General features: G+C 42.3%; 2 protein-coding genes across 14 annotated transcripts in view; both read left to right on the top strand.

The window, feature by feature from the left end:
• ISCA1 (iron-sulfur cluster assembly 1) overlaps positions 1-24,391 on the top strand; it is a 160,316-nt gene that overhangs the window by 17,806 nt on the left and 118,119 nt on the right. The window contains exon 4 of one of the 5 annotated variants that reach the window (XM_004048194.4): positions 148-1,802. The exons of 3 other annotated variants lie outside the window; for them this stretch is intronic. In XM_004048194.4, the coding sequence (XP_004048242.2) occupies positions 148-296 (149 nt within the window). In that variant the 3' untranslated portion in view covers positions 297-1,802. Of the gene's footprint in view, positions 1-147; positions 1,803-24,391 lie in introns of those variants that run through there. One more of the 5 variants, XM_055350698.2, reaches the window with a different exon arrangement.
• Positions 4,825-24,391, top strand: part of C13H9orf153 (chromosome 13 C9orf153 homolog) — a 40,130-nt gene continuing 20,563 nt past the window's right edge. For 2 of the 9 annotated variants that reach the window (XM_019033975.4, XM_063696507.1), the window contains exon 1: positions 4,825-6,810. The gene's annotated coding sequence lies outside the window, so the exon portion shown is untranslated. Of the gene's footprint in view, positions 6,811-10,288; positions 10,374-12,014; positions 12,132-22,001; positions 22,172-24,391 lie in introns of those variants that run through there. The other 7 variants (XM_004048195.5, XM_019033978.4, XM_055350696.2 and 4 more) reach the window with 5 other exon arrangements.

Raw genomic sequence — 24,391 nt, 5'->3', positions numbered from 1 at the left:
TAATTCCTTAAGGAAATAATTTAAAATGTTCAAGGCTTCTTGTTTGACTTTCATTGATAGTCACTATTTCAAGTTCACTTGTGCTTTGAATCAGCAAGTTCCATAAGGCTGCAGGCTTTCCATGACACATGTTTTCTTTTCTCCAAGGAGTCAGAGTATTCATCGAAAAGAAAGCACAGCTAACACTTTTAGGAACAGAAATGGACTATGTTGAAGACAAATTATCCAGTGAGTTTGTGTTCAATAACCCAAACATCAAAGGGACTTGTGGCTGTGGAGAAAGCTTTAATATTTGAAATCTCAGGACTCTTCTGGCCGTAGGTTCCAGGAAAGCTCGTGGAAGCTTTGGGGCTCACTGCAGAAATCATGTGACTGTCACGTGCTGGAAAATAAAGTGATACATCTTGAAAATGAATCCAGTGTGTTGGATTCCAGAAGAAATGATATTTATATTCTCTATAGGGGACAGAAAATGAGAAGCCATCACTCTTTTTGGATCATTTAGGTCTCTTGTATCCTTTGTTTTAGAACCAGTTTCATTAAAGTTGCCTTCCTGGGCACCTGTTTATCCATTTCCTGAACTGTGTGCACTCCTTAGATCGCTATTGAATGGCTTGATCATCCCTCAGCATTTCTCCCAACCAGATCGGTGACTCCTAAAATCTGAGACAGGACATCGTGACTGCTGGTAGTAATATGGAGGTGCATTGTTTTTTCCACCCAAACTTAACATAGCCTTTTTATACATTTTTATGAAAAATTTCATTGTAAGCTGCCTCACTGCATACTCTTTAATAGTACCAGGCAAAGATTTTCTTCAACTATAGTTCAGATTAGTTCTGAGTGATGATATCAAAAGGTGAGAAAGACGTCATCCGCCTCTTTTTTAATCCATTTCTTTTGCCACCCTATATGTCTGTTCAGAGATGGGCTCTCAAGCTGACTTTGATTCTTTTAGTTGAGAAGTCTCTTAAAGCCATCTAGCCCACCTCCCTCAATTCCCTATGTGAGGAAGCAAAACCCCAGGGAAGCCAAAGGGCTCCTCTCCACCCCGACACCACAGGCCGGGGGAGAGTAGGGACTCTACCCCCCTCTCCCCTTCCTTGTAGGTGACACATGCTCTGCCCTCTGAGGCAGTCAGCGAAGGCAAATGGTCTGACTTCTTTATGTGGTCAACATTTTGATAGAATTTCTTTATAATTTGATAGAGATTATATTATTTTTATTTTATTTTGAGTGGGAAGAATTTTAAAACCTTTTTATGTGAATTACCATCTTGTTTCTTTCAACTTTGAAACAATGGTTTGTAGCAGAGACGACATTGTAGCAACCCAGAATTATGCTTTTAGAATGTGGTCCTCACTGTACAGGAGAATGTGTAATCTTCTGTTAAAATTCCCAGTGTGCATACATTTTCTGGTTCCTCGGTCCAGTTGCTAAAGTTCTTAGTATTTTAGCCTAACATATTTATCACCAACTTTTCTTTAAAAGTGTTCCTTTTGTCACTTAGTTACTGATTTTCCTGGGTTTGACATAATAAGTATTCTATGAGATGATATATATGCTTTTTTTGAAAGCTGATTCTCATGAATTCAAGTAGCTGAGTTCCTTTATGTTTTGTTTATTCACTAAAGTAGCTGACACAAAACACACCAAAACCTAGAGCGGCAGTTTTATGTAAATGCTCATGAGTTTGTATCAATAATATAATTGTTGATCCACTTATAATTCGTGCAATACTGTATGTATGTAGAGATTGAGTTGTCAATTAAAAAAAATGTGGCCTCTTTGTGATCATAAAATTGCCATTTATTATTGAGGGGAGAGGGTTTGGGACAGCAGCTGCTAAAGCCAATAAAAAAATGACTGTCTTTTTTGCCTAGGCTGCCTGTCACCAGGCGTCCTCTCTACCTGACACTGTTTCGTCCAGAGTCCTAGCTGCTGATTCTCCACACAGCCCTGGAGAGACCATCTCAGGTGTCTCTCATCTCCCTGGCTTTGCTAGCCTCTTCTTCCTCCTTGTTCCCCATGAGGTCATCCACCCCCCAGGCAGGTTCCTCATGTCCTCAGGACGAGAGCATTATCACTACCTGGAGTGCTTTTCCGTCTGTCATCTGAGCTTTTATGTGAACCTCCTCCAAGAAGGTTCTCAGCTGTTCACTCAGGCACAGTAGTGAGCACTGACTCTCCACTAGCCCTGAGCTTTCACAGGTCATCAAAGACAGTCCCAACCTCAGTGAGCTTCAAGTCGGCAAATGAGACACCAGCGAAGAGCATCGATCGCCATGGTAAGTGTTGTGAGCAGCTGGTGGTGATGGCATGCTCACTGCATGCCAGGAAGTGTTCTAATAAACATCATCTCAGCGATCGAGAACGCAGGTCTGAGTACTGTCTTTTTCATAGATAAACCAAAACACAGCTTAAATAAAATAGCTAAGGTGGCCGAGTCAGAGTCGTACCCTGTGTCTATGGCTCCAGATGCTGTGCTCCTAGCTGTTAGGCCATACTGCGTGTCCTGATAGAACCAACTCCGTTTCTAAAAAGGTAGCCTACAGGTTATGACCCCTGCGCCTAGTTGAAAGAGATTTGGGGAAGAGGGAAGACAGTGAACAGTACTAAAGAGGGTTGAAAAAACACAGAGGGCGTGTTCTCACTCATAGGTGGGAATTGAACAATGAGAACACTTGGACACAGGGCAGGGAACATCACACACCAGGGCCTGTCGTGGGGTAGGGAGCTGGGGGAGGGATAGCATTAGGAGAAATACCTAATGTAAATGACGAGTTAATGGGTGCAGCACACCAACACGGCACATGTATACATATGTAACAAACCTGCACGTTGTGCACATGTACCCTAGAACTTAAAGTATAATAAAAAGTAATAATAAAAACACAGAGTGAAGCTAAGCACTCCGGAGAATGAGGCCCAGAGAGGAGCAGTAAGGCTGGAGGGCGAGGTAGATGCCTGGGGCGTTTGGGCTTTCTGCAAGTTCTGTAGGCCTTGGGGCCACTGAAAGTGTTTAGGGGCACTCATTAGAAAATTGCATTTGGAAGTGTTTCCATGGCCTGGACTAGGCTGGCTGATGAGGACAGGAAGAAGCTACTGCAAAGCCCGCTATAATAGGACCTGAGCAGGGACCCGTGAGAGAAAGGCTTAGGAGGCAGAAAGGATGGTACTCTATCCGTAGCCCAACCTCATCAGCCAGTGTTTTGTGACTCATTTCTATTTGTACAGGCAGTACTTGTACTGTTCATTGGTTTTGGTTCTTGTCTCTTGTACAATATTGAAAGGTTCTTGGAGACAGGAACACAATTGCTTCTTCAATGTTCATTTAGCATCGGGCAGGTCAGAATTATTTTTGCAAAATGGCTCCATCCTACGGCCATGTCACACCATGTCATGCAAGCCTTAGCCCTCACCAGGAAGGTTCTGTCTGTTGCACCACATTTGTCCACATTCTACTCACAAACACTGGTCATTGTGTTAGGCGATTTGGTAGTGCCCCTGGGTGATGTGTAGGCCAGCAGATCTGTCGCATAGCAGCAGACCTCAGGCTTTTCATGATCAGTTATAAGCCCACTCTTCCACATCAGGATGCTAAATGGAATGAATCAGGCCATGAGGACAGAGGCCTGCTGTACTTCATTGTTGCAGGGTGCCTCCCAGCCCTCTGTCACCGGACCCACCAGAATGATTTTTTTTTCTCAAACAGGAAAGGGTTGGGAACAATCCCTACAAGGTCAGATGTCCCTAAGATTTCCAGTATTTCCTAGGTTTCACTCAGCAGGAAATACCTAAAAAAAAAATGGCCTTTCTTGTCATGTTTTGATACCTGAGAAATCAGGAAATGGAAAAGCCTGTGCTAAGCTGAGCTGTAAGCAACATCAGTGTCTCATCTGAGCCTTAGAGCAGACGTGGCATGGGCCAGACACAGCATCGACCCAGAATAAACCCAAATACAGCTCACCTGAGCTCAGTGCAGGCTGGGAGGCTGGCCTGGAAAGGTGTAGGTTTGGGGTGAGATATGCCTGGATTTGAATCATGGTTCCTGTCATTTTGTAGCCAGGTAACCTTCTGTAAAACAATCTCAGAATTTGGGGGGATGTGATGAGCTAACTACACATAAATGGCATCCTGCTAAGGGTAGACGTTTCATACGTTGTAATTCTTGTCCCTTTTAGCCATTTTCTTGTGCAAAAAGGGATAATATGTTAATGGATTATCAATCAAAGCAAGAGCTTAGGGAAAGAGTTTCAACACATTTAGGGAGTTATTGTCCCATATTCAAATCTGGGGGAAATTTGCTGTATTTCCTTCAAATAAACGACCACAGTAACTTCTTTGAAAAGAACCATAAATTTCAAATATAAACATTCAGAGAAATTTCATTCTCTTAGTAGCTGATTAACTATAGACAAACCTGCCTTAATTGAGGAGCTGTTTTGAAAGCTCATTCCCCAGTAGGAACTCAGTCTCCTGGTCCCAGGTAGGTCTCATCAGACAAGAGAGGGAGGTGCACCCTAGCCTCAGCCTCTATTGAAATACAGAGCCATGTGGTGGTTACATCACTGTGGACTCCCATCCTCCCTTGCTGCTGTGCAGTGTTCAGGGAAGGCTTCATTTCACATCAACCTTTAGCGGGGCAAGGGCTCTGTACCAGCGGTACTCAGCTTAAAACTAGCCTACTTTGACGGCCTTGGCGGGTTACTGCTTTTACTTCCACTAGCTAGTGATTCCGAAACTTTTCATGATGAAGTGCCCATTTATTGGGCCAGGTGTGTTGGCTCAAGCCTGTAATCCCAGCACTTTGGGAGGCAAAAGTGGGCAGATCACCTGAGCCCAGGAGTTCAAGACCAGCCTGGGCAACGTGGCAAAACGCCGTCTCTACAAAAAATACAAAAATTAGCTGGTCATGGTGGTACATGCCTGTAGTCCCCGTTACTCAGGAGACCAAGGTGAGAGGATCACTTTAGCCCAGGAGGTAGAGGTTGCAGTGAGCCAAGATCGTACTACTGCACTCCAGCCTGGATGACAGAGCAAGACCCTGTCTCAAAAAAAAGAATAAAAAATAAAGTACTCATTTATTGTTCTCCATGGATTGATTCTATGTCTTGAAGCAGTCCTCAAACTTTAAGGTGCAAATAAGTCATCTGGGGGGTCTTGTTAAAAAGCAGATTCTTGGCCGGGTGCAGTAGGTAGCTCACGCCTGTAATCCAGCACTTTGGGAGGCTGAGGCGAGTGGATCACTTGAGGTCAGGAGTTCGAGACCAGCCTGGCCAACATGGTGAAACCCCATCTCTACTAAAAATACACAAAAATTAGCCAGACATGGTGGTGGGCACCTGTAGTCCCAGCTACTCAGGAGGCTGAGGCAGGAGAATCACTTGAACCTGGGAGGTGGGGAGGTTGCAGTGACATGAGATGGCACCACTGCATTCCAGCCTGGGTGACAGAGCAAAACTCTGTCTCAAAAAAAAAAAAAAGCAGATTCTGTAACAAAGGTCCAGGGCAGAGCCTGAGATTCTGCATTAGTAGCAAAGGCCCAAGTGAAGCCAGTGCTGTTGCTCTGCAGAACACCTTTGAATGGCAGGCTTTTGAAATATTTTCTCATTGGAAGAATCTTCTGTATTTATTAAATTCTGCTTAAAATTATTAACTTTCTTGTATATCCATGTTCATAACAGTATTATTCGCAATAGCCAAAAGGTAGGAACAACCCAGGTGTCCATTGACAGGGGACAGGGGGTGAGAAATTTATTTCATGGACACAGATTCAGTTGGAAAAGATGAAAAAGCTCTGGAGATGGAAGGCAGTGCAGGTGGCACAACAATGTGAATGTACTGAATGCCACAGAACTGTGTACCTAAAACGGCTTAACACGGTAAGCTTCATGTTATGGATATGTTGCCACGGTGTTCACAAGTTATTAACTCAATCAGACTATTTAAATGCCCAGTAGATTGCATTCTGGGGAAATGGCTGTTGTCAGGAAAATTTTCAGTGATTGCCACAAGGACCTCCCATGGGTGGGGAATGGAGTCTGGAGCACGGCTGCATGGCTCATGGAGAGAATTTGCACGGCCAGGTAGCCCCTGGTCCACTTCTACCCGTATCTGGCCAGGTGCAAAGAGCATAGCTGTACCTTCTATTATCTCTCTCAATTTCTTATTTGCACTTTGCCCATGTCTATAGAAGGAAAAACTTCACTGGTTAGAAATTACATTCACGGCACCTGTAGTCCCAGCTACTCAAGAGGCTGAGGTAGGAGAATGGCGTGAACCCGGGAGGCGGGGCTTGCAGTGAGCTGAGATCGCGTCACTGCACTCCAGCCTGGGCGACAGAGCGAGACTCCGTCTCAAAAAAAAAAAAAAAAAAAAAAAAAATTATATTCACGCCAGCCTGGGCAACATGGCGAAACCCCATCTCTAGAGAAAAATACATAAATTAGCCAGGCGTGGTGGCGTGCGCCTGGGGTCCCAGCCACAAGCTGAGGCAGAAAAAAAAGTGGCTACTCAGCTACTCAATGTTCACTCTTTAAAAATGCTTTTCTGTCATCCTCCACCATCTCCCACACCCCACCAAGCAGCAAGGTAATTCCCCATTGCTTAGCATCATATAGTTGCTTATGTGACCTTGAGGATGTCCACATGTCACAATGGACAGTCACTTAACACTAAGCAATGACACATGCTAGGAGTGGGGCTGGGCCTTGGGGCTGCTGGATGAATGAGACCCAGCCTCTGCCCTGGGAGTGCAGAGACTCAAGACAGATATGACCACGTGAAGAGACAACTGTAAAACAAGTGGTAAGTGCAGCTACAGCCATAGCCACGGGGCACTGTGAGACCACAGAGCAGTGAAAACTAAGCCAGTCTAGGCTTGGCAAGGAGAGATGGAGTGAGGTGGGCAGTGGCTAGGGTGGGAAGACCAGAGCTGGGAGGTGAGATGGGATTTGGGTTTATCTTTACCAATAAGGGTGAGGAGCCTGTTTCATCCTCCTCCAGGCAGGTCACAGAAGCTGGAACCAGTTGATCGGGCCGAGCCTGCAGACTCCCTCATCCTTTCCGGCCTTCAACACTGATAGCCCTGCCCTCTCTCCCCAGCCTCAGTGCCTTCATCCTCCCCCGTGTTCCCATGGATGCTTGGTCCTGACTTTGCACCTCTCCCTCACACCCAGTGTCCTTTCTTTTTCCTCTGCCACTTGGGAGGCTGATGGGAGGATCACCTGAGCCTGGGAGGCTGAGGCTGCAGTGACCTGTGTTCACGCCACTGCACTCCAGCTGGGGTGACAGAATAAGAGCCTATCTCAAAGAAAAAAAAAAAACACTGCTCTGTATGATACTATCAAAGTGGATATATGTAATTGCACATTGTGAAATCTCATAGAATGCACAACACCAAGAATGGACCCCGTAATGTAAACTGTGAAGTATGGGCTTTAGTTAGTAACCATGCATTGATACCAGCTCATCAAGTATAACAAACGTACCACACAAACATAAGTAGTAAAAAAAAAAAAAGGGGAAGCTGTGTGTATGGTGCAGGGAAGGGGGGTTGTGGGAACATTGTACTTTCTAACCAATTCTAAAATTGCTCTAAAATTTAAGTATATTAATTTTTTTAAAAAAGTTTCATTAAATTAGCAATATAATAGTTGCTTACCCAAGAAAATTCAGGTTTTCAAATATTGCATTTTAAAAGCAATTATTTCCGGATGTGAGGGTGGTCTGGCTGCAACATCTGTCACCCCACTGATGGCCAGGGTTAATTTGTCTGATCTGGCTGGCTAGGTGGGTGTCTCCTTCCTCCCTCATCCTTCCACATGCATCCTTCCAGACGCTGCGGACAACCTTCCCCAACAGAGGAGGGCCGTTCTTTGGTCAAGGGTATATGAGTAGCTGCACTCCCCTGCTAGGACCTCCAAACAAGCTCTCTAAAAGTAATTACTTCAAAGGAAGGATTAAGAGTTTCATCCTCTATGACAAAATTAATTTTTCCTTTTTTTTTTTTTTTGAGACAAAGTCTCACTCTGTCGCCCAGGCTGGAGTGCAATGGCACGATCTCGGCTCACTGCAACCTCCGCCTCCTGGGTTCAAGTGATTCTCCTGCCTCAGCCTCCCGAGTAGCTGGGACTACCAGCGCCCACCACCATGCCCAGCTAATTTTTGTATTGTTAGTAGAGACAGGGTTTCACCGTGTTAGCCAGGATGGTCTTGATCTCCTGACCCCGTGATCTGCTCCCCTTGGTCTCCCAAAGTGCTGGGATTATGGGCGTGAGCCACCGCACCCGTCCTACAAAAATTTTAGTAATAAAGGTTGTCCTTAATAGTTGAATGTGCACAGCTATAAAACCCACACAAGAAAGCAATCTGGCCTCTGCATCTAATATCTGCTCAAGATTGATGAGCTCTCTCCCCCTCCACGTTAGCCCCAGATGGGTTGTTTGAGCTGCCCACACCGCTCATTCCCTGAAGCCATCGTGACAGGACACTGTCACCTTTGTCATCCATTGTGTTGGTATATAAATCCACTCAACTGATCTGTTCCTGGCCAAGACCACAGACTTTTCCCCTCTCTTTGAGGAGCTAAGTCTGATTGTCATATTTTCAGTTCTGGTTGTTGTATCAGCAGTAGCAAATTGCATTTCCTGTCAATCAATCGTGTTGTCAATTCACCCTCTGACAACTAAAGCAGAAGGCCTAAAATTACTGAGTGCCTACTCTGTGCCAGCTGCCATGTCAGACAAGCGGCTCCCCTGGGAAGACAGCCAGACTCAAGGGTAAGGGATCAAGGAAATCAGCCAGGAAAGTCCATTAGGCATTTTGGGGAAAGACCAGGCAGGAGCTAATGAAGTCTAGATGAAAAGTGACAGCTGAGAGAACTGAAAAAGGGGCAGATGTTGTCTTGTTTGGCTTGATGGAGGCTCCAACTGATTACAAGTGAAAGCCAGGAGGGAGGAGCTTAAAAGGCCTGCTGTTCTGCAGGGGAATCTTCAGGTTCCTATGGGCTCTCATCTCCTCCCCAAGGAGTCTTCTCACTTAGACTAGCACTCCCAAAGCATGGAACCCAGTAATCGCTGCAGTGAGCCACAGGTGCTTTGGGGTTTCAGAAGAAAAGGCAATCTGTTGGCCTAAAGGAAGAAGCCGAGAAAAAATTAATATAAGTAGAGAGCTTATTTGAGCCAAATTTGAGGACTGCAACCCTGGGGACATTGATTCAAGTTGCCCAGAATATATGCTCCAATCGGCAATTATAAGTGGGTTTTTAAAGGGAAAAAAGAAGAGGTAGTTCTAAAGTTGTTTACCAAGTATTTACATTGGTTCATTAAAATACCGTAAGCTTCTTTTTTTCTTCTTCTTGTTGAGACAAGGTTTCCCCCTGTGTTGCCCAGGCTGGTCTTGAACTCCTGTACTCAAGTGATCTCTCACCTCAGCCTCCCATGTAGCTGGGATTACAGGTGCATGCCACAGTGACTCACTCAAAATAGTATAAGCTATTGACTGCCTATGTGTTGTTCTTTGTATCACAAATTCCAGAAAAATGTAGATATGGGGGAGGGTCACATTGTGCAACTCACAGCATTTTAGGTAATTTATCAGCTGGTCTGGAAACTACAGGCAATAGAAGAAAAATACAAAATGCCTTTAAACAATTAACCCTGGGCATAGGGTTAATGAGACTCTCCTGTCTCTCTGATAAATTTTGCATTCCTCAGATTCTTCCGACTGCTCTGAGCTACTTTCCTTTCCCAAATGAAACAGTTGTAGTCACACTTCATAAATTGAAAATAACATAGTAATGATTTCCCAGAAATCTCATTTTGTTCCTAATAGCTCCTGCATATTTAAATGTTGAGCATTTTCCTCGAAGATGACATTAATCAAATGTTCTTAAATAACATTCAATTAGCAGGATACAATTCATTCTGGTTAATATATTTTTCACAACATTTGCTTATTTCTGTTTAGTAAGTCTGCAATCTTTATCATTGCTATTGGGTTATATTAGATTGAATCAGTGGCTTGAAGGTATTCATTGAAACCTAAAATAATGATGGAGACAGTAGTGGATATTCCACACATCAGAATCATCTATGAACGCACATAGTGCTCACGATTCCAGAATGATGTAGGATGGCAACCAGGACTCACTGGGTCAAGCAAATCTGCAGGTATGATGATCTTACATAAGCAGCTGAAGAGTAAAAGTAAGAAGTGAGAAGACAGTGTGGATATTTCATGCATCAGAATCATCTGTGAATGCACATTGTGCTCATGATTCCAGAATGCTGTAGAATGGCAACCAGGACTCACTGCATCAAGCAAAGCTGCAGGTGTGGTGACCTTACAGAGGTAGCTGAAAAGTGAAAGTGAGTAAGAAGTGCCACAATGAACATCTGAAAAATGTGTTAGATTAAATCAAAGTTCTCCTTCCCCAAGTCCCCTGAGCAAAATATAAGACCTGGCCAGATGAGCTTATTATGGCTCAGAAAACAACACCCCTGTAGGAGCCAAGGGAAAAATGTCCTTTTTGCCCTCTGAAGGTTTGCTGAAAAAATAACTCACAAAAGGCAGATTCACTGGAGAAAAGGCGTACGAATTTATTTATGTGCACATAGGAAAGAACCACAGAATGATTACTGCAAACGCCCAGTGGGGTACAGAAGCTTACATACCATCTTGAGGTTACCAAGAGAATGGGAGCTCAGAGAATGGCCCAAAACAAGTTATGGTGGTAAATCAGGTTAAGGTGCATGACAGGTTACGGCGGGGAGAGAAGAGGAGGCCTGGCTAGCAAAGGTGGTCTTGCTATGTAGATGAAACCTCACAGGTAGCAGCCTTCAGAAAGAATACATGGTAAATGTTTCCCACCTTCAAAGGTGTCAAACTCTCAGTTAATCTTTCCTACATCAAACAAGGGAAGGCTCAGAAGAAGCCAGGCTGCATCAAGGCAGATTCTGTATGATGCAAATCTCCCCATGAAAGACAACTTTGCAGGGCTACTTCTGTTTGCTGGCTCTCTGAACAGACACCTCAAAATGTATCAAAGAAGGATATTTTGGGGGTAAAATATTTTTATTTCTGTCAGTCCTACTTTGAAACTTTAAAAAACTTTCACATATTAAAAGCCATGTTGATGGCTTTGGAGAGATTTGGGTTAGAAGTTGTTAGATAGAGATAGGCAAAGGAGTGGGAAAAATTTGGGACAAGCAAAAAAGAGCAAATTTAAATATATTGTCCATATATTCTTGAATTAGTCTCATTTCTTTTTTTTTTCTCTTTTTTTTTTTTTTCTCTGAGACAGCGTCTCACTCTGTCTTTCAGGCTGGAGTGCAGTGGTGTGATCTTGGCTCACTGCAACCTCCACCTCCTGGGTTCAAGCCATTCTCCCACCTAAGCCTCCTCAGTAGCTGGGGCTACAGGCATGCATCACCACACCCAGCTAATTTTTGTATTTTTGGAAGAGACGGGGTTTCACCATGTTTGCCAGGCTGGCTGGCTGGTCTCAAACTCCTGGCCTCAGATGATCCACCCATGTTGGCCTTCCAAAGTGCTGAGATTACAGGTGTGAGCCACTGTGCCCGGCCAAGTCTCTTAGTTCTGAAAATACATCAGTTCAGTTAAACCATTTTCTCCCATTCCAGAAGATGGCATTGCAGATGGGCTAGGCCTCTGTATACAATGCAGGTAAACAGATCTTTAATAAGAGGCATTTCTATGGAAACAGAAGAAAAACAGATTAATGTCTGAAGTGGTCTATCTATAAACTAGCTGTTCTAGAGTTTCTGAAGTATCATCAGATTGCAGTAGCAATCTGACAGATTTTTCTGGTTTATAGTTCAAATCAGGTGTTCAAGCAAACTTTCTGAGTAGTTTACACAGCAGCAGACATGAAGACTGTTTTAGTATAAGTTGCTGTGGTGATTTTTCTCAAAGTTTATACCAGATTGTTTAGCATCAGTTTGCAGAGCTCTAAGAAGAGCAGAGTTTTAATTTCTAATAATTCCAAGTCAGCAAAATGAGATGAAAATCTGAAAATATTACTTTGGAGACTTGTTGCCAGAAAAGAATTCAGCATTCAGTCCAAACCAGAGGCAAATAATAAAAACGCAAAAACAATGGACAAGGTAAGAATCTAACAAGTGTACTACAGTTTTCTTCTGAAACATAATTTTTCTCTCTGCAGTTCCCCATTTCTACCAAGGTTAAAATATAGTAGGACCAATTTATTTGCAAAATAAGTTGCAGTCTTTTTTTTTTTTTTTTTTTTTTTTTTGAAATGGAGTCTCGCTCTGTCTCCCAGGCTGGAGTGCAATGGCACGATCTCGGCTCACTGCAACCTCCACCTCCCAGGTTCATGCCTTTCTCCTGCCTCAGCCTCCCGAGTAGCTGGGACTACAGACACATGCCACCATGCCCAGCTAACTTTTTGTATTTTTAGTACAGACAGGGTTTCATCATGTTAGCCAGGATAGTCTTTATCTCCTGACCTCATGATCTGCCCTCCTTGGCCTCCCAAAGGGCTGGGATTACAGGCATGAGCCACCACGCCCGGCCAAATTGTAGTCTTATTATACTTGCTGATTTATTGCATAAAGTGAAGCAAGAGCTGGGCACTGTGGCTTGGTACTATAGTCCCAATTACTTGAGAGGCTGAAGTGGGAAGATCTCTTGAGCGCAAGAGTTTAAGGCTTTAGTGAGCCATGATCGTGCCACTGCACTCCAGGCAGAGTGACACAGAGCAGGATCCCACGTCTTTAAAAAACAAAAAAGTGTAGCAAGAATAATGATTGGTTGGTTGGTTATATGGGCTCTTTTAAAGTTGGCTTTTCTGGGGCTTTTTCATAAAGAATTTCAAATTAGGCTTTTAAAAGCCTCTTGAAACTAGGAACCCTAGCCAATGATTCACCATCAGACTGTGCCTGTAATACCTGTATGATTTGGGTTAATTCCTCTCTTCTAGAAGTCCCCAAAATATCTTGAGTTTCTTGGACCTGTCAGAAAGTAACATTCTTTACTTATTGCAAGTTCAGGAACCTTGTAAAGAAACTGTAGACAAGATACCAGGCCAGTCTTTCCAAAGGGCTTTTTATCAGCTGCATAAAGTCAACCATGATTCCTCAAAGCAGTCTGCTCATATCCAAAATTATGTCATTCCAGTCAAAGTCTTGGTAAAATAACCAGTGTATTCAATTATGTCCATTACAAAAGAAAACAGGCTCTTATTGAATTTTTGCAAATAACTGTAATGCCATAAATTAAGAATACTCACAAATAGTTTCCAAATTTTGAAGAAATCAGGTGGAGAGAAAGGTAAATGTTTCAGTTTTTCTCACAAAAGTGTACTTTACCCAATAGCTTAAAAAAAAAAGTTTTCTTAACTCTGGAAAACAAAACCTAAAAAGCATCAGCAATGTTTCAAACAAAAAGTCATAGAAAAGCATTTCAGTTCTCTATCAGTTCAGCTCCAGGTAATTAACTTTTATTTTGCTTGATGTTGGGTTAGCAATCTTCATGAATCTGTAAGATTTGTATTTAGAATTCTGGAAGTTTTTACTGAATCCAGTGGTAGGATCTCTAAAGTTATCAGGAACCTGTGCTCAAGAGTACTTACCAACACATATCTGAATTTTAGGCATCTCATACAATTTGGGGACAAATATTAGTAACAACACATTTATACAAATATAACTAAAAAATGTTAAACACCATTTTTTATTTGATAATGCTTCCTGAATGATTTTAACACAACAATTAAGCCTAATATATCAATCCTGGACTTCCAGGGGCCCCAATAGTAAAAAAGTTCATTTGAGGTCAAGAAGATTGAATTTAGAATTTAAAAAAATTTGTTTTAGGGAAGTTTATCAAATATCAAAGGTTTAAAAACACTTGATCAAAATAGGATAACAGGTCACTGTAAAATAAGTCATTTGTCTAGCCAAAGTGATAATTTAAAGATTTCAAAAAGCAAAAATCTTTACTTTTTGGTGGAGAGGAGACTCAGTTTTCCAAACAATCAAAAGGCCAAATAAAGGGCCAGGTGTGGGGGCTCACACTTGTAATCCCAGCAATTTGGGAGGCTGAGGCAGGCAGATCATTTGAGGTCAGGAGTTTGAGACCAGCTGGCCAACATGGTGAAACCCCATCTCTACCAAAAATACAAACATTAGCTGGTTGTGGTGGCACACGCTTGTAATCCCAGCTACTTGGAAAGCTAAGACAGGAGGATCACTTGAACCCAGGAGGCAGAGGTTGCAGTGAGTCAAGGTGGTGCCACTGCACCACAGCCTGGGCAACAGAGTGAGACTCCATCTCAAAACAAAACAAAACAAAACAAAAAAGACCAAATAACAACAGCATGAGACCAACAGAATCTGTCTAAGAATCTGTCTCGTCTCTCTTCTCCCCCTCTCCTCTCTCTCTCTCTCTCTCTCGTGTGTGTGTGTGTGTGTGTGTGTGTGTGTAGTTTACCTAAAAGCTAAAGAAAAACCTTTTACTATCTCTTGTTAATACTACCTGGAAATCTTGTTTAAAAGAGGAAAACGAATTTTACCTTTGCATCAGTGTATTATTAATGCTAAAACTAACTTTAATAAAACCTGATAAACAGATCCATTCAATTGTAATCAGTTTTGACCACACGTGATAAGGTTTCCATAAACCTTTTATAACCACTTACAATTTTTTTATTCTTTCCCCAATTTTTTATTTCCATTTAGGTTTATCTATTTTTTATTCCTTTAATTAAAAAAAAAACTTTCAAAACCTCTAAACTGACAAAATTATATTCCCTATAATAAAAACCATATTCTCATGATGTTGTATAATTTTTTCCCAAAACCACATTCTACTTTTCTTATTACACTTTGCATACAAAATTGTTTATCTTATACTTGGTGGTTTTAGTTTATACATATATTAATTACAAAGTTAACTCTTAGAAACCCTAATTTTCAGTGAAAAACCTAGAAAGTAAGCAATTTTAACTGTTAGTCACATACTAACAATTTATGATACACATTTTATTATTTTTAGAAACATAGACTTTCTAACAAAAGTTTTTCAGTGTGAAACAGGACATATTTACTAACAGATCTAAATAAGTTTTATTTCTCTAAAATAGGAAGCCAAAAGTATAGGAGATTAAACTCATGTTTAATCATTAATGTCTTGGCATTATATCATATTTGGATATCATCTAGATAGTTAATGAATATCCATTATTTAGTTTAGCTTAGCAAAACTCTAGGAGTTTTTGTTACCAAAAAGGTTTGAGAAAACTTTTCTAAGTAAACATGTTCTAAAAAACAATTATTATTAAACATTTGGCCAGCTGCAGTGGCTCACGCCTGTAGTCTCAACTATTTGGTAGGGTGAGGCAGGAGGATTGCCTGAGCCCAGGAGTTTGAGGCTGCTATGAGCTGTGACTGCATCTGTGAATAGCCACTTCATTCCACCCTGGGCAAAATAGCAAGACTCTGTCTTTTAATAAAAAAGGAAGATTAAAAATTTGTATGCCTTTTTCACAATTCGTTTTCAACTACCCTTCTGAGGGTAAAGGAGAAGCTTTCCCTTTGTTCCTACGATACCACTGAAACTTCTGATTGATTAAATAAACAAACACAGTAGCATTCTAATAAACCAGTAGAGTTTCTCCGTAACAAAAACAACAAAGAATTACCTTCTAGGACAAAACTGATTTCATTGCTAAATAAAATAAAGACAAAAATGTCTAACACATTTATTCAAATGTCTTACTTATTGAAATACAAACAGATGTATATTACATTATTGTAAAGAATCATAAACCCGGCTACAGAGTTAATCATGTATGTTCTTAGAGAAAAATACAATGAGCTATTGGCCAAACAGCTTTATCAAAGATCTTATTGTATAAATATGGTACTGTTGGGGCTCAGAAACCAATACCCCAAAATATGGCCCTTTGACATGCTGAATGGAAGAAGCCTCAAGGCCTCTGTGACCTTTCCCATGTGCTATCTCTCAATTCTGTATGACCTCCCACAAAGCACAGGCTAAAGTTGTTCTCTGAAGTTCCCTTACCTCCCTGGAGTCCAGATTTGCCAAAGAAAACAATTACCTCCAAATCCTGTCCCTGAGTTTTCATTAACTGAACTCATATCACATGAAGAAAGACTGTCTCTCAAGAGCAAAAGAAAAACAAAGTTTAAAAAGAAAAAAACATTAAGTCTGTCAACACACTTGGACAGACTTTTGTCAGAAACCATTGTCTGCTCTGTGTGTCCAACATACTCTGTCCCAGGCCATTGTACATTCTTCAAGCCCGTAGAATTCCGCCCTCTCAAATCTTTTACTGTCCCCATAAAATAATCCACACGGCTCCATCACCCTTGCCCCCAAGAAGACGAACATATAACCATCTGTACCCCATTGAGTGGTAGGGTAATCACTGTGATTTTCCCCCTATGTACTCTAGTAAATTTCTATGCCATTTCTCCTATCGATCTGCCTTTTGTCAGTTGATTTTTCAGCTTAACTTCAGAGAGCAAAGGGGAAGTTGGCCAAGTGCAGTGTCTCATGCCTGTAATCCCAGCACTGTGGGAAGCTGAGGCAGGCAGATCGCTTGAAGTCAGGAGTTCAAGACCAGCCTGGCCAACATGGTGAAACCCTATCTTTACTATAAAGAAAAATAAGTCGAGTGTGGTGGTGCACACTTGTAATCCCAGCTACTCAGGAGGCTGAGGCAGAAGAATTGCTTGAACTCGGGAGATGGAGGTTGCAGTGAGCCAAAATCGCACCACTGCACTCCAACCTGGGTGACAGAGTAAGACCCTGTCTCAAAAAAAAAAAAAAAAAAAAAAAAGGCGGGAGACGTTTTCCTTTGGCCTCTACCGTTTGACAATATACAAGTGACAAAGCATTTACAATAGCAAATGTGAGCTAGTTTACTGCTTTTGATACATATTGTATATATACATGAAGAAGAAAGACACAACAATGCTTTGTTCTCTTTGTCACCAGTTACTGTGGGAGATGGTTTGTAGGCTTAAACAGATGCCCAAATTCTCCTACCAAAGGAACATCTGGAAGGGAACAGGAAGGAAGACTCCTGCTCTAAAAAGAAAGGAACAGTCTCCTAATGGCTGTCCACACTCTGTCTTACTCCCAGGGAGGCCTTTCTTGGTTGTGATTTAGTTTTAGAAGACACTGTGAAAACTGAACACACAATCAAATGTGGACCCTGCATTTTCATCCTGCCATAGACAGAAAGGAGTAAAGAATGAGGCTAATGAATTTGTAAGTTAAGATGATGGATTGAAATCTGTAAATAATTTTATACTTACTGAAACCTGGACCAAACTTCGACACAAGAATTTGGTTTTAAAGACATCACATAAAATAAAGATGCTAACAGCAATAACATTTTGGAAGCTGGCAGGCAGATGGCTGTGACGTTACTGGCGTGGCAGACTTGAGAAAGCTGGGAATCAGATGAGATTACACCTCAGAATCTTCCAACAACTGTGCTACAGGCAACACGAGGAGCCACTGGAACTGGGGTGATGGGGAAGGTGGGCTGAGAGAAGGTCCTTGATGAGAAGGTTGACCTAGTGCCTGCCCACATTTCATGACTCTGGGTAAATGCCCCTGCTTCCACCTGGTGGAAATCTAAAGGTTTTTTTTTCTACAGAGAAACTAAAACAGGTTCAGGTCACCCAACTGGGGGAGTGCCAGGCCCAGCAGGGGGTGTAAATATCATACCAAAAAACAATAAATAAACCCACAGACAAACAAGGAATTGTGTGAATGTGTAAGTGCTAGATGCAAGGCCCCCAACTCAGCATTCAACATTCTCTAAAAATGAGACCCTTTGTGTACAAATGGTCTCACTTTAGAAAACTCAGTGACATGCAATTAACTCATGTAAAAAACCTGCGCGTGTACTCTCTGAAGCTAAAATAAAAGTAGAAAAAACAGGCTGGGCACGGTGGCTCACGCCTGTAATCCCAGCACTTTGGGAGGCCAAGACAGGCAGATCACCTGAGGTCAGGAGTTTGAGACCAGCCTGGCCAACATGGCGAAACCCAGTCTCTACTAAAAATACAAAAATTAGCCAGGGGTGGTGGCAGGCACCTGTAATCCCAGCTACTCTGGAGGCTGAGGCAGGAGAATCGCTTGAACCCAAGAGGTGGAGGTTGCAGTGAGCCGAGATCTCACCACTGCACTCCAGCCTGGGCAACAGAGTGAGACTCAGTCTCAAAAAAACAAAAACAAACAAAAAAAAAAGTAGAAAAAATAAATAAATAAAGTGCAACCTCTACCCTCAGTGCAGACAAATGGAAATCTCTGGGGAATCCTACCAGCTCAGGAAAAACCTAAACATACTCATCACATCAAGGGACCCTCCCACAAAGGGTTCACCCAAAGTCCGTGAGTCCCACCAATGCGTGCAGAGCCTCCTGCCAGCTTTTGAGCACTTCACTCTTACTGAGCAGATGACCAATGATCCCCAGACTGTCAGAGGACTGCCTCTATAATGGAAGGTAGGGGCCAAAACAAACAGGGACAAAAAAGAGACTATGTTGGCAGAAGAAAACTTCAAAAGAACAATCAGTGTATCTTTGAGGGATAAGAGAAGATAATTTTGCACCATGAAACAAGAATGAATCACATGAAAAGGAACACTTGGGATAAAAATAGCTCTTTTTAAATCTTCTTCTTCTTTATTTATTTAGAAAGGGTCTCACTCTGTTGTCCAGGCTGGTGTGGAGAGGCATGATCATGGCTCACTACAGCCTCAGTCTCCGGGGCTCAGTGGATCCTCCCACCTTAGCCTCACATGTAGCTGGGACTACAGGTGCACCACTATGCCTGGCTAAGTTTTGTATTTTTTGTAGAGATAGGTTTTTGCCATGTTACCCAGGCTGGTCTCAAAATCCGGGGCTCAAGCAATCCACCCGCTTCAGCCTCCCAAAGTGTTGGGATTACAGATGTGAGCCACCACGCCCAGCCTAAAAACAGCTCTTATAAGCTAAGTGAATGAAAACAAAATAGAAAGGTTAGAAGATAAAGTAGACGAATGTGCACAAGAAAAAGATGAAAAAGACAGCCTGGCAGCCTGGTGAAAAAAGAGAGAGAGCAAAAAGACAGAGAGCATTCACTGTACCCCAAAGAGTTCTGCTTTGATCCACTCCTGAGATTTGATACTTGGCCATAGGGAGCAAAAATTACAGAAAATACAAAAAATGTAGAGCAGTGCCGTTCCCTGACTGCATTTTGGCTGGATTGCCATCTCTGGCCCACTGTGTAGTCCTACCAGATGTCCCGACAGTGGTGCTGTTATCCCAGACTCAGTCAAAACTTTGCCCTTTGGCTTCCCCAAAGAGACCCATGTGAACTCGCAGGAAGTGGAAACCAGACAGGGACCTGCCTCTGTGCAGATCACAGTCCCCTGGGAGCCTGCCTCTAGGTTGGGAAACACTGCTTTCCCTTTCATCCATGGCTTGCTACTCCGTTTTCAAAAGTAAATACTGTCATGTTAGGGACATGTAAATCAATAGCAAAACTATAGAGAATAACAAGGCAGTGACGTCCACAGAACTGAGAGTGGGGTAGACTGTGGTTGGAGGGAAGGGATTCACTTGGAGACGGCCATCCAGAGGTCTCATGACACTGTTTCTTAACCCATTGGTGAGTGCATTTTTAGTCTTTGTTCCTTGTCTTTTTATTCTTTAAATAACACATATACATTTTATACCCTGTTTTCATGCTCAAGACAATTAGATGTTGAGAGAAAAGTAGTACTTGTTAAGGTTTTTGAAATGCAAATGAGATTTAAAAAAAATTATTTCATGTGTTAATCCACGAGTCCAGTTTGGCTGCTTTAATTGGCTGCTTGCGGCCCCGAGGGTCTTCACCAAGTAATCATGACTTTATATAGCCTGCTCTGCTTGTCAGGACTGGAAAGTCTGCACTATTAATGTGGAAGATGCCATGTCAGACTGGCTTAGGAAGTCCAAGCTGTAGTACAATGGCTGCACTGCAGAAGGTTTCACTTTTCCCAAATCCTTAGTAAACTCCTTCACCCCTCAGTGACAGAAATCAATGGCATGCGATTGAGTGTCCTTTAAAATTACATTCAAATGCTGCAAGAGAACCTGAAAACATCTTTCCAAGGCAAATACAACCAAGCATGGATTTATTATCTCTTTGCCAAGCTGTCCTCAGCTGAGACGATCAACTGCTCAGCAGCTGAGAGGAGACTTCAGAGGGAAATCACCCCATCATGTTTGCTTTTGTAGAGAACTCAGTGACATGTTTGTTACATGAGTAAATTGTAAGCCACCTGGCAGGGCCACCAAACACTAGCTGTCATTGCAGGAGACTTATAACTGAGAGCTGAGGTTTTGTAAATTAGTAGAAATAAGGAGGAAAGAAAGCTGTGGGATGTGGAAACTGACAAACTGACCCAGTGCCCAAGTATCATCAGGATTCTTTAGGGGAAAACAGGAATGTGAGCATCTCCTCTCACTCACAGGAAACAATCATTTTTTAAAGTCATGCTTTTACTTTGAGAATTGTGATAAATCTTTTCTTTTTATTTGTTAGAGTTCTATTCTATTTATTAGAATTCCGTGCTGATGCCCTGAATAGGTCAATTAGAGTGATTTGCGGGCAAGTAAAAAAGAAAACTTCATTCCAGGTGACACTAAAAATAGGAAGCATACACCTTCAGAGCAGCTTGATTCACAATCGCAAAGAGGTAGAAGCTCCTCAATCGCCTCCCCACAGATGAATGGATAAACAAACTGAAGCGTGCAACCCACAATGGAGTATTACTCTATAACGTGGATGAACCCGGAGGACATCATGCTAAGTGAAATAAGACAGTCCCCAAGAAACCAATATTGTATGATTTCACTAATATGAGGGTCCTAGAGTAGTCACGCTCAGAGACAGAACACAGAATGGTGGCTGCCAGGGTTTGGGGGAAGGGAGAAGTGGGAGTTTTTCAGTGGGTGTAAGGTTTCAGTTTTACAAGATGAAAGGCTTCTGGAGATGTGTTACACAATGATGCGCATGCAGTTAACACTACTGAATATTACACTTACAAATGGTTATGATGGTAAATTTTGTTATATGTTTTTACCACAATTAAAAATAAAATGTTTAAAAGGAAGATGTGACTGGGCACGGTGACTCATGCCTGTAATCCCAGCACTTTGGGAGGCCGAGGTGGGTGGATCACCTTAGGTCAGGAGTTCAAGACCAGCCTGGCCAACATGGTGAGACTCCGTCTCTACTAAAAACACAAAAATTAGTTGGTTGTGGTGGCAGGCGCCTGTAATCCTAGCTACTCAGCAGACTGAGGCAAGAAAATCCCTTGAACCTGGGAGGCGGAGGTTGCAGTGAGCTGAGATTGTGCCATTGCACTCCAGCCTGGGCGACAAGAGTGAAACTCCATCTCAAAAAAAGAGAGGTGTAAGTTTGCAGGAGATATCTATAGGATGCTTTTGTTTACGTAAGGTTCAAACACATGCAGAAATGATAATAGAGTATGTTGTCAGGGATACATGCACATGTGAAAAATAGAAATAAAAGAGGAGGAGAATGCTAAACACAAAATTCAGGAGGGTGGTTATCCCTGGGATTAGGGAGGGAGAAAGATGGAACTGAGGATGGAGACAGAAGGCTTCAGTGGTGTTCCCGATATTCTTCGTCTGGGTTTGGGGTGCACAGATCTTCATAAGTATTCATTCGCCAAGAAAGAAAACACTCCCATTTAAACTCTGACATGCTCTGTAATCACTTATAATTTTTATTTTATATCTACTTTGTTTTAGAGAAGAAGAGCTCTGTTAGATCTATTTAGGCATTAGTTTTTATCATACATCTGCTGCCGTATTCAGTGCCTACCATGACACTACTAAATCAGTGTTATCTTTGAGATCAGCCTTGTCCAATAGAAATAGAATGCAAGTCATTGATGTGATTTTAATGTGATCTTCCAGGTAGCCACATTAGAAAAGGTGAAAGAGGCCAACATAATGGCTCACATCTGTAATCCCAGCACTATAAGAGACTGAGGTGGGAGGATCATGTGAGGCCAAGAGTTGGAGACCAGCCGGGCAACATAGCAAGACCCTGTCTCTACAAAAAAAATTATTTTAAAAGAGAAAAGGTGAAAGATACAGGCAAAATTAATTTTAATGCTATATTTTATTTAACTCAATGTATCTAAAATATTATCTTTATGTAATTGATATGAAAATCCCTAATGAGATACTTTTCATTCTGTTTTCATACTTCAGCATATCTCAATTTGGACTACTCACACTGCAAGCTCTCAGTAACCACATTTGGCTAGTGGCTACCACATTGGATGGTACAAGTCTAGAAAGCACTTGAAACAGCAATTAAACTCAACTTGTACACTCCATAATGTGTGTATATATAAGGTGAATGGATGGCCTTATGAACAGCTATGTCCAACTTCATGCAGATCTAGGCCATAGGAACTAGTCTTGAGGCCACTGGGCCAACTTCAACTGTGAGACCAACTGATTGCAGAAATGTGAAAATGTGAAATTGATGCAACATGGCAGTTGCAAAGCAACTGTCTGTGAGTATGGGGACCAGTTGTTATTAGAAAAGCCTGAGAACAATGTAGCCCGATGGTGCTGGAAGCCTGCAAGAAAGTGAATCTGGACTCTGAATGTTAGATTCAGGCGATGTCGCTTGCTAAATGCAGTTTTGTCACCTGTTAGATGGCTAGAGCCTGGGGGATCACAGTTAAGGGTCTGAGAGGCTGAGGCAGGAGAATCGCTTGAAGCTGGGAGGCAGAGGTTGCGGTGAGCCGAGATTGTGCCATTGCACTCCAGCCTGGGCATCAAGAGTGAAACTCCATCTCAAAAGAAAAAGAAGAAAAGAAAAAGAAAAAGAAAAAAATTCAGGGGTTTTAGGTGCTCTATGGCCAGAACTGGGGACAGAGACCAAATATATTTCAAATTACACCACAGTTGTTTCTGTTGTAGTGAAAGGTTTATACTTGAACATCTAATTTATTCTCTATCATCATGTTGAATTCAGGAAGGAGAGAGAAAATCCCCTATGCCCACTTTTCTATCTTGAAAAATATTCTCGAGAGTAGGAATTGCTTCAAATCTTGTTTCATGTTCCCAAAGAGCCTGTCATGGGACTGAGTACAATAGTAACTCGATAGACACTTTCCATAGAGACTAATTTCTCCTCCAAACAGGAAGGCTGCCTGGTCTTTAACACATCACCAAAGGAACACATGCTCTCTGTAAAAAACAAATCCAAATAGTGGAAAACATTCAAAATAGTAAAGTGCCAAAGGCCCCCTTTCATGCCTTCCCACTAACTCCCTTCTATTAAGATGTAGCCTGCAGGGCCGGGCGTGGTGGTTCACGCCTGTAATCCCAACACTTTGGGAGGCTGAGGTGGGTGGATCACCTGATGTCAGGAGTTCGAGACCAGCCTGGACAACATGGTGAAACCCTGTCTCTACTAAAAATATAAAAATTAGCTGGGCATGGTGGTGGGTACTTGTAATCCCAACTACTCAGGAGACTGAGGCAGGAGAATCACTTGAACCCGGGAGGTGGAAGTTGCAGTGAGCCAAGATTACACCACTGCAATCCAGCCTGGGTGACAGAGTGAGACTCCATCTAAAAACAGTGGCGTGCGTCCTTCCAGAGGATGCTCTGTGAATTCACAACTATGCATAAATTCTCACTTGACAGACAAATGTGTTTTCTCTCCTACATAAAATACATATTTGGCCTCATTTTTCATATGGTGGACTCATACTGTACAATTACTATTAGTACATACACAGCATTTTTAATTAATAAGTTTCTGATTGATAAATTATAAGCTGTACATGGCAGCCAGAGTGCTCCTTTAAGAATAAATGTAAGTTAGAAAAACAAAACAAAACAAAGCTGTGCCAACTACTCAGCTCAGCCTGCTGCACAAAGAAAGTCTTGTGGCAGCAGAAAAAAAAAAAAAAGTGTAAGCCAGATCCTGTCTTCCTTTGAGCCTGTGAAGCCTCCTCAGTTCCCTCTCTGCAAGGCTCTAAGAAGACAGGGCTCTCTTCCTTTTCCTTCCTCTCTCCCTCTTTCCTGTTTCTCTTGCAAGCTGCTCTTCCTCCAGCACATGCCCTTTGCCCCGGCTGGTCCTTCTGCCTGGAAGATTCTTCCTGTTTTTCTCAGGGCTCAGTGTCACCTCTACAGGCTTTGGCTCAAATGTTACCTTCCCAGTGAGGTCAACACAACCACCCTATTTAAAGTTGCAACCCTCCATTACCACACTCCCAATCCCCTTTACCCTGATCTCTCTGATAACTTTCATTGCACTTAATGGCTTTCAAACTTAC

Source organism: Gorilla gorilla, chromosome 13 (assembly GCF_029281585.2).
Source record: "Gorilla gorilla gorilla isolate KB3781 chromosome 13, NHGRI_mGorGor1-v2.1_pri, whole genome shotgun sequence".
In the NCBI taxonomy this organism is placed as follows: Eukaryota; Metazoa; Chordata; class Mammalia; order Primates; family Hominidae; genus Gorilla; species Gorilla gorilla.
The sequence above is the reverse complement of the archived record's forward strand: the minus strand, read 5'-3'. Positions and strand labels throughout refer to the sequence as shown.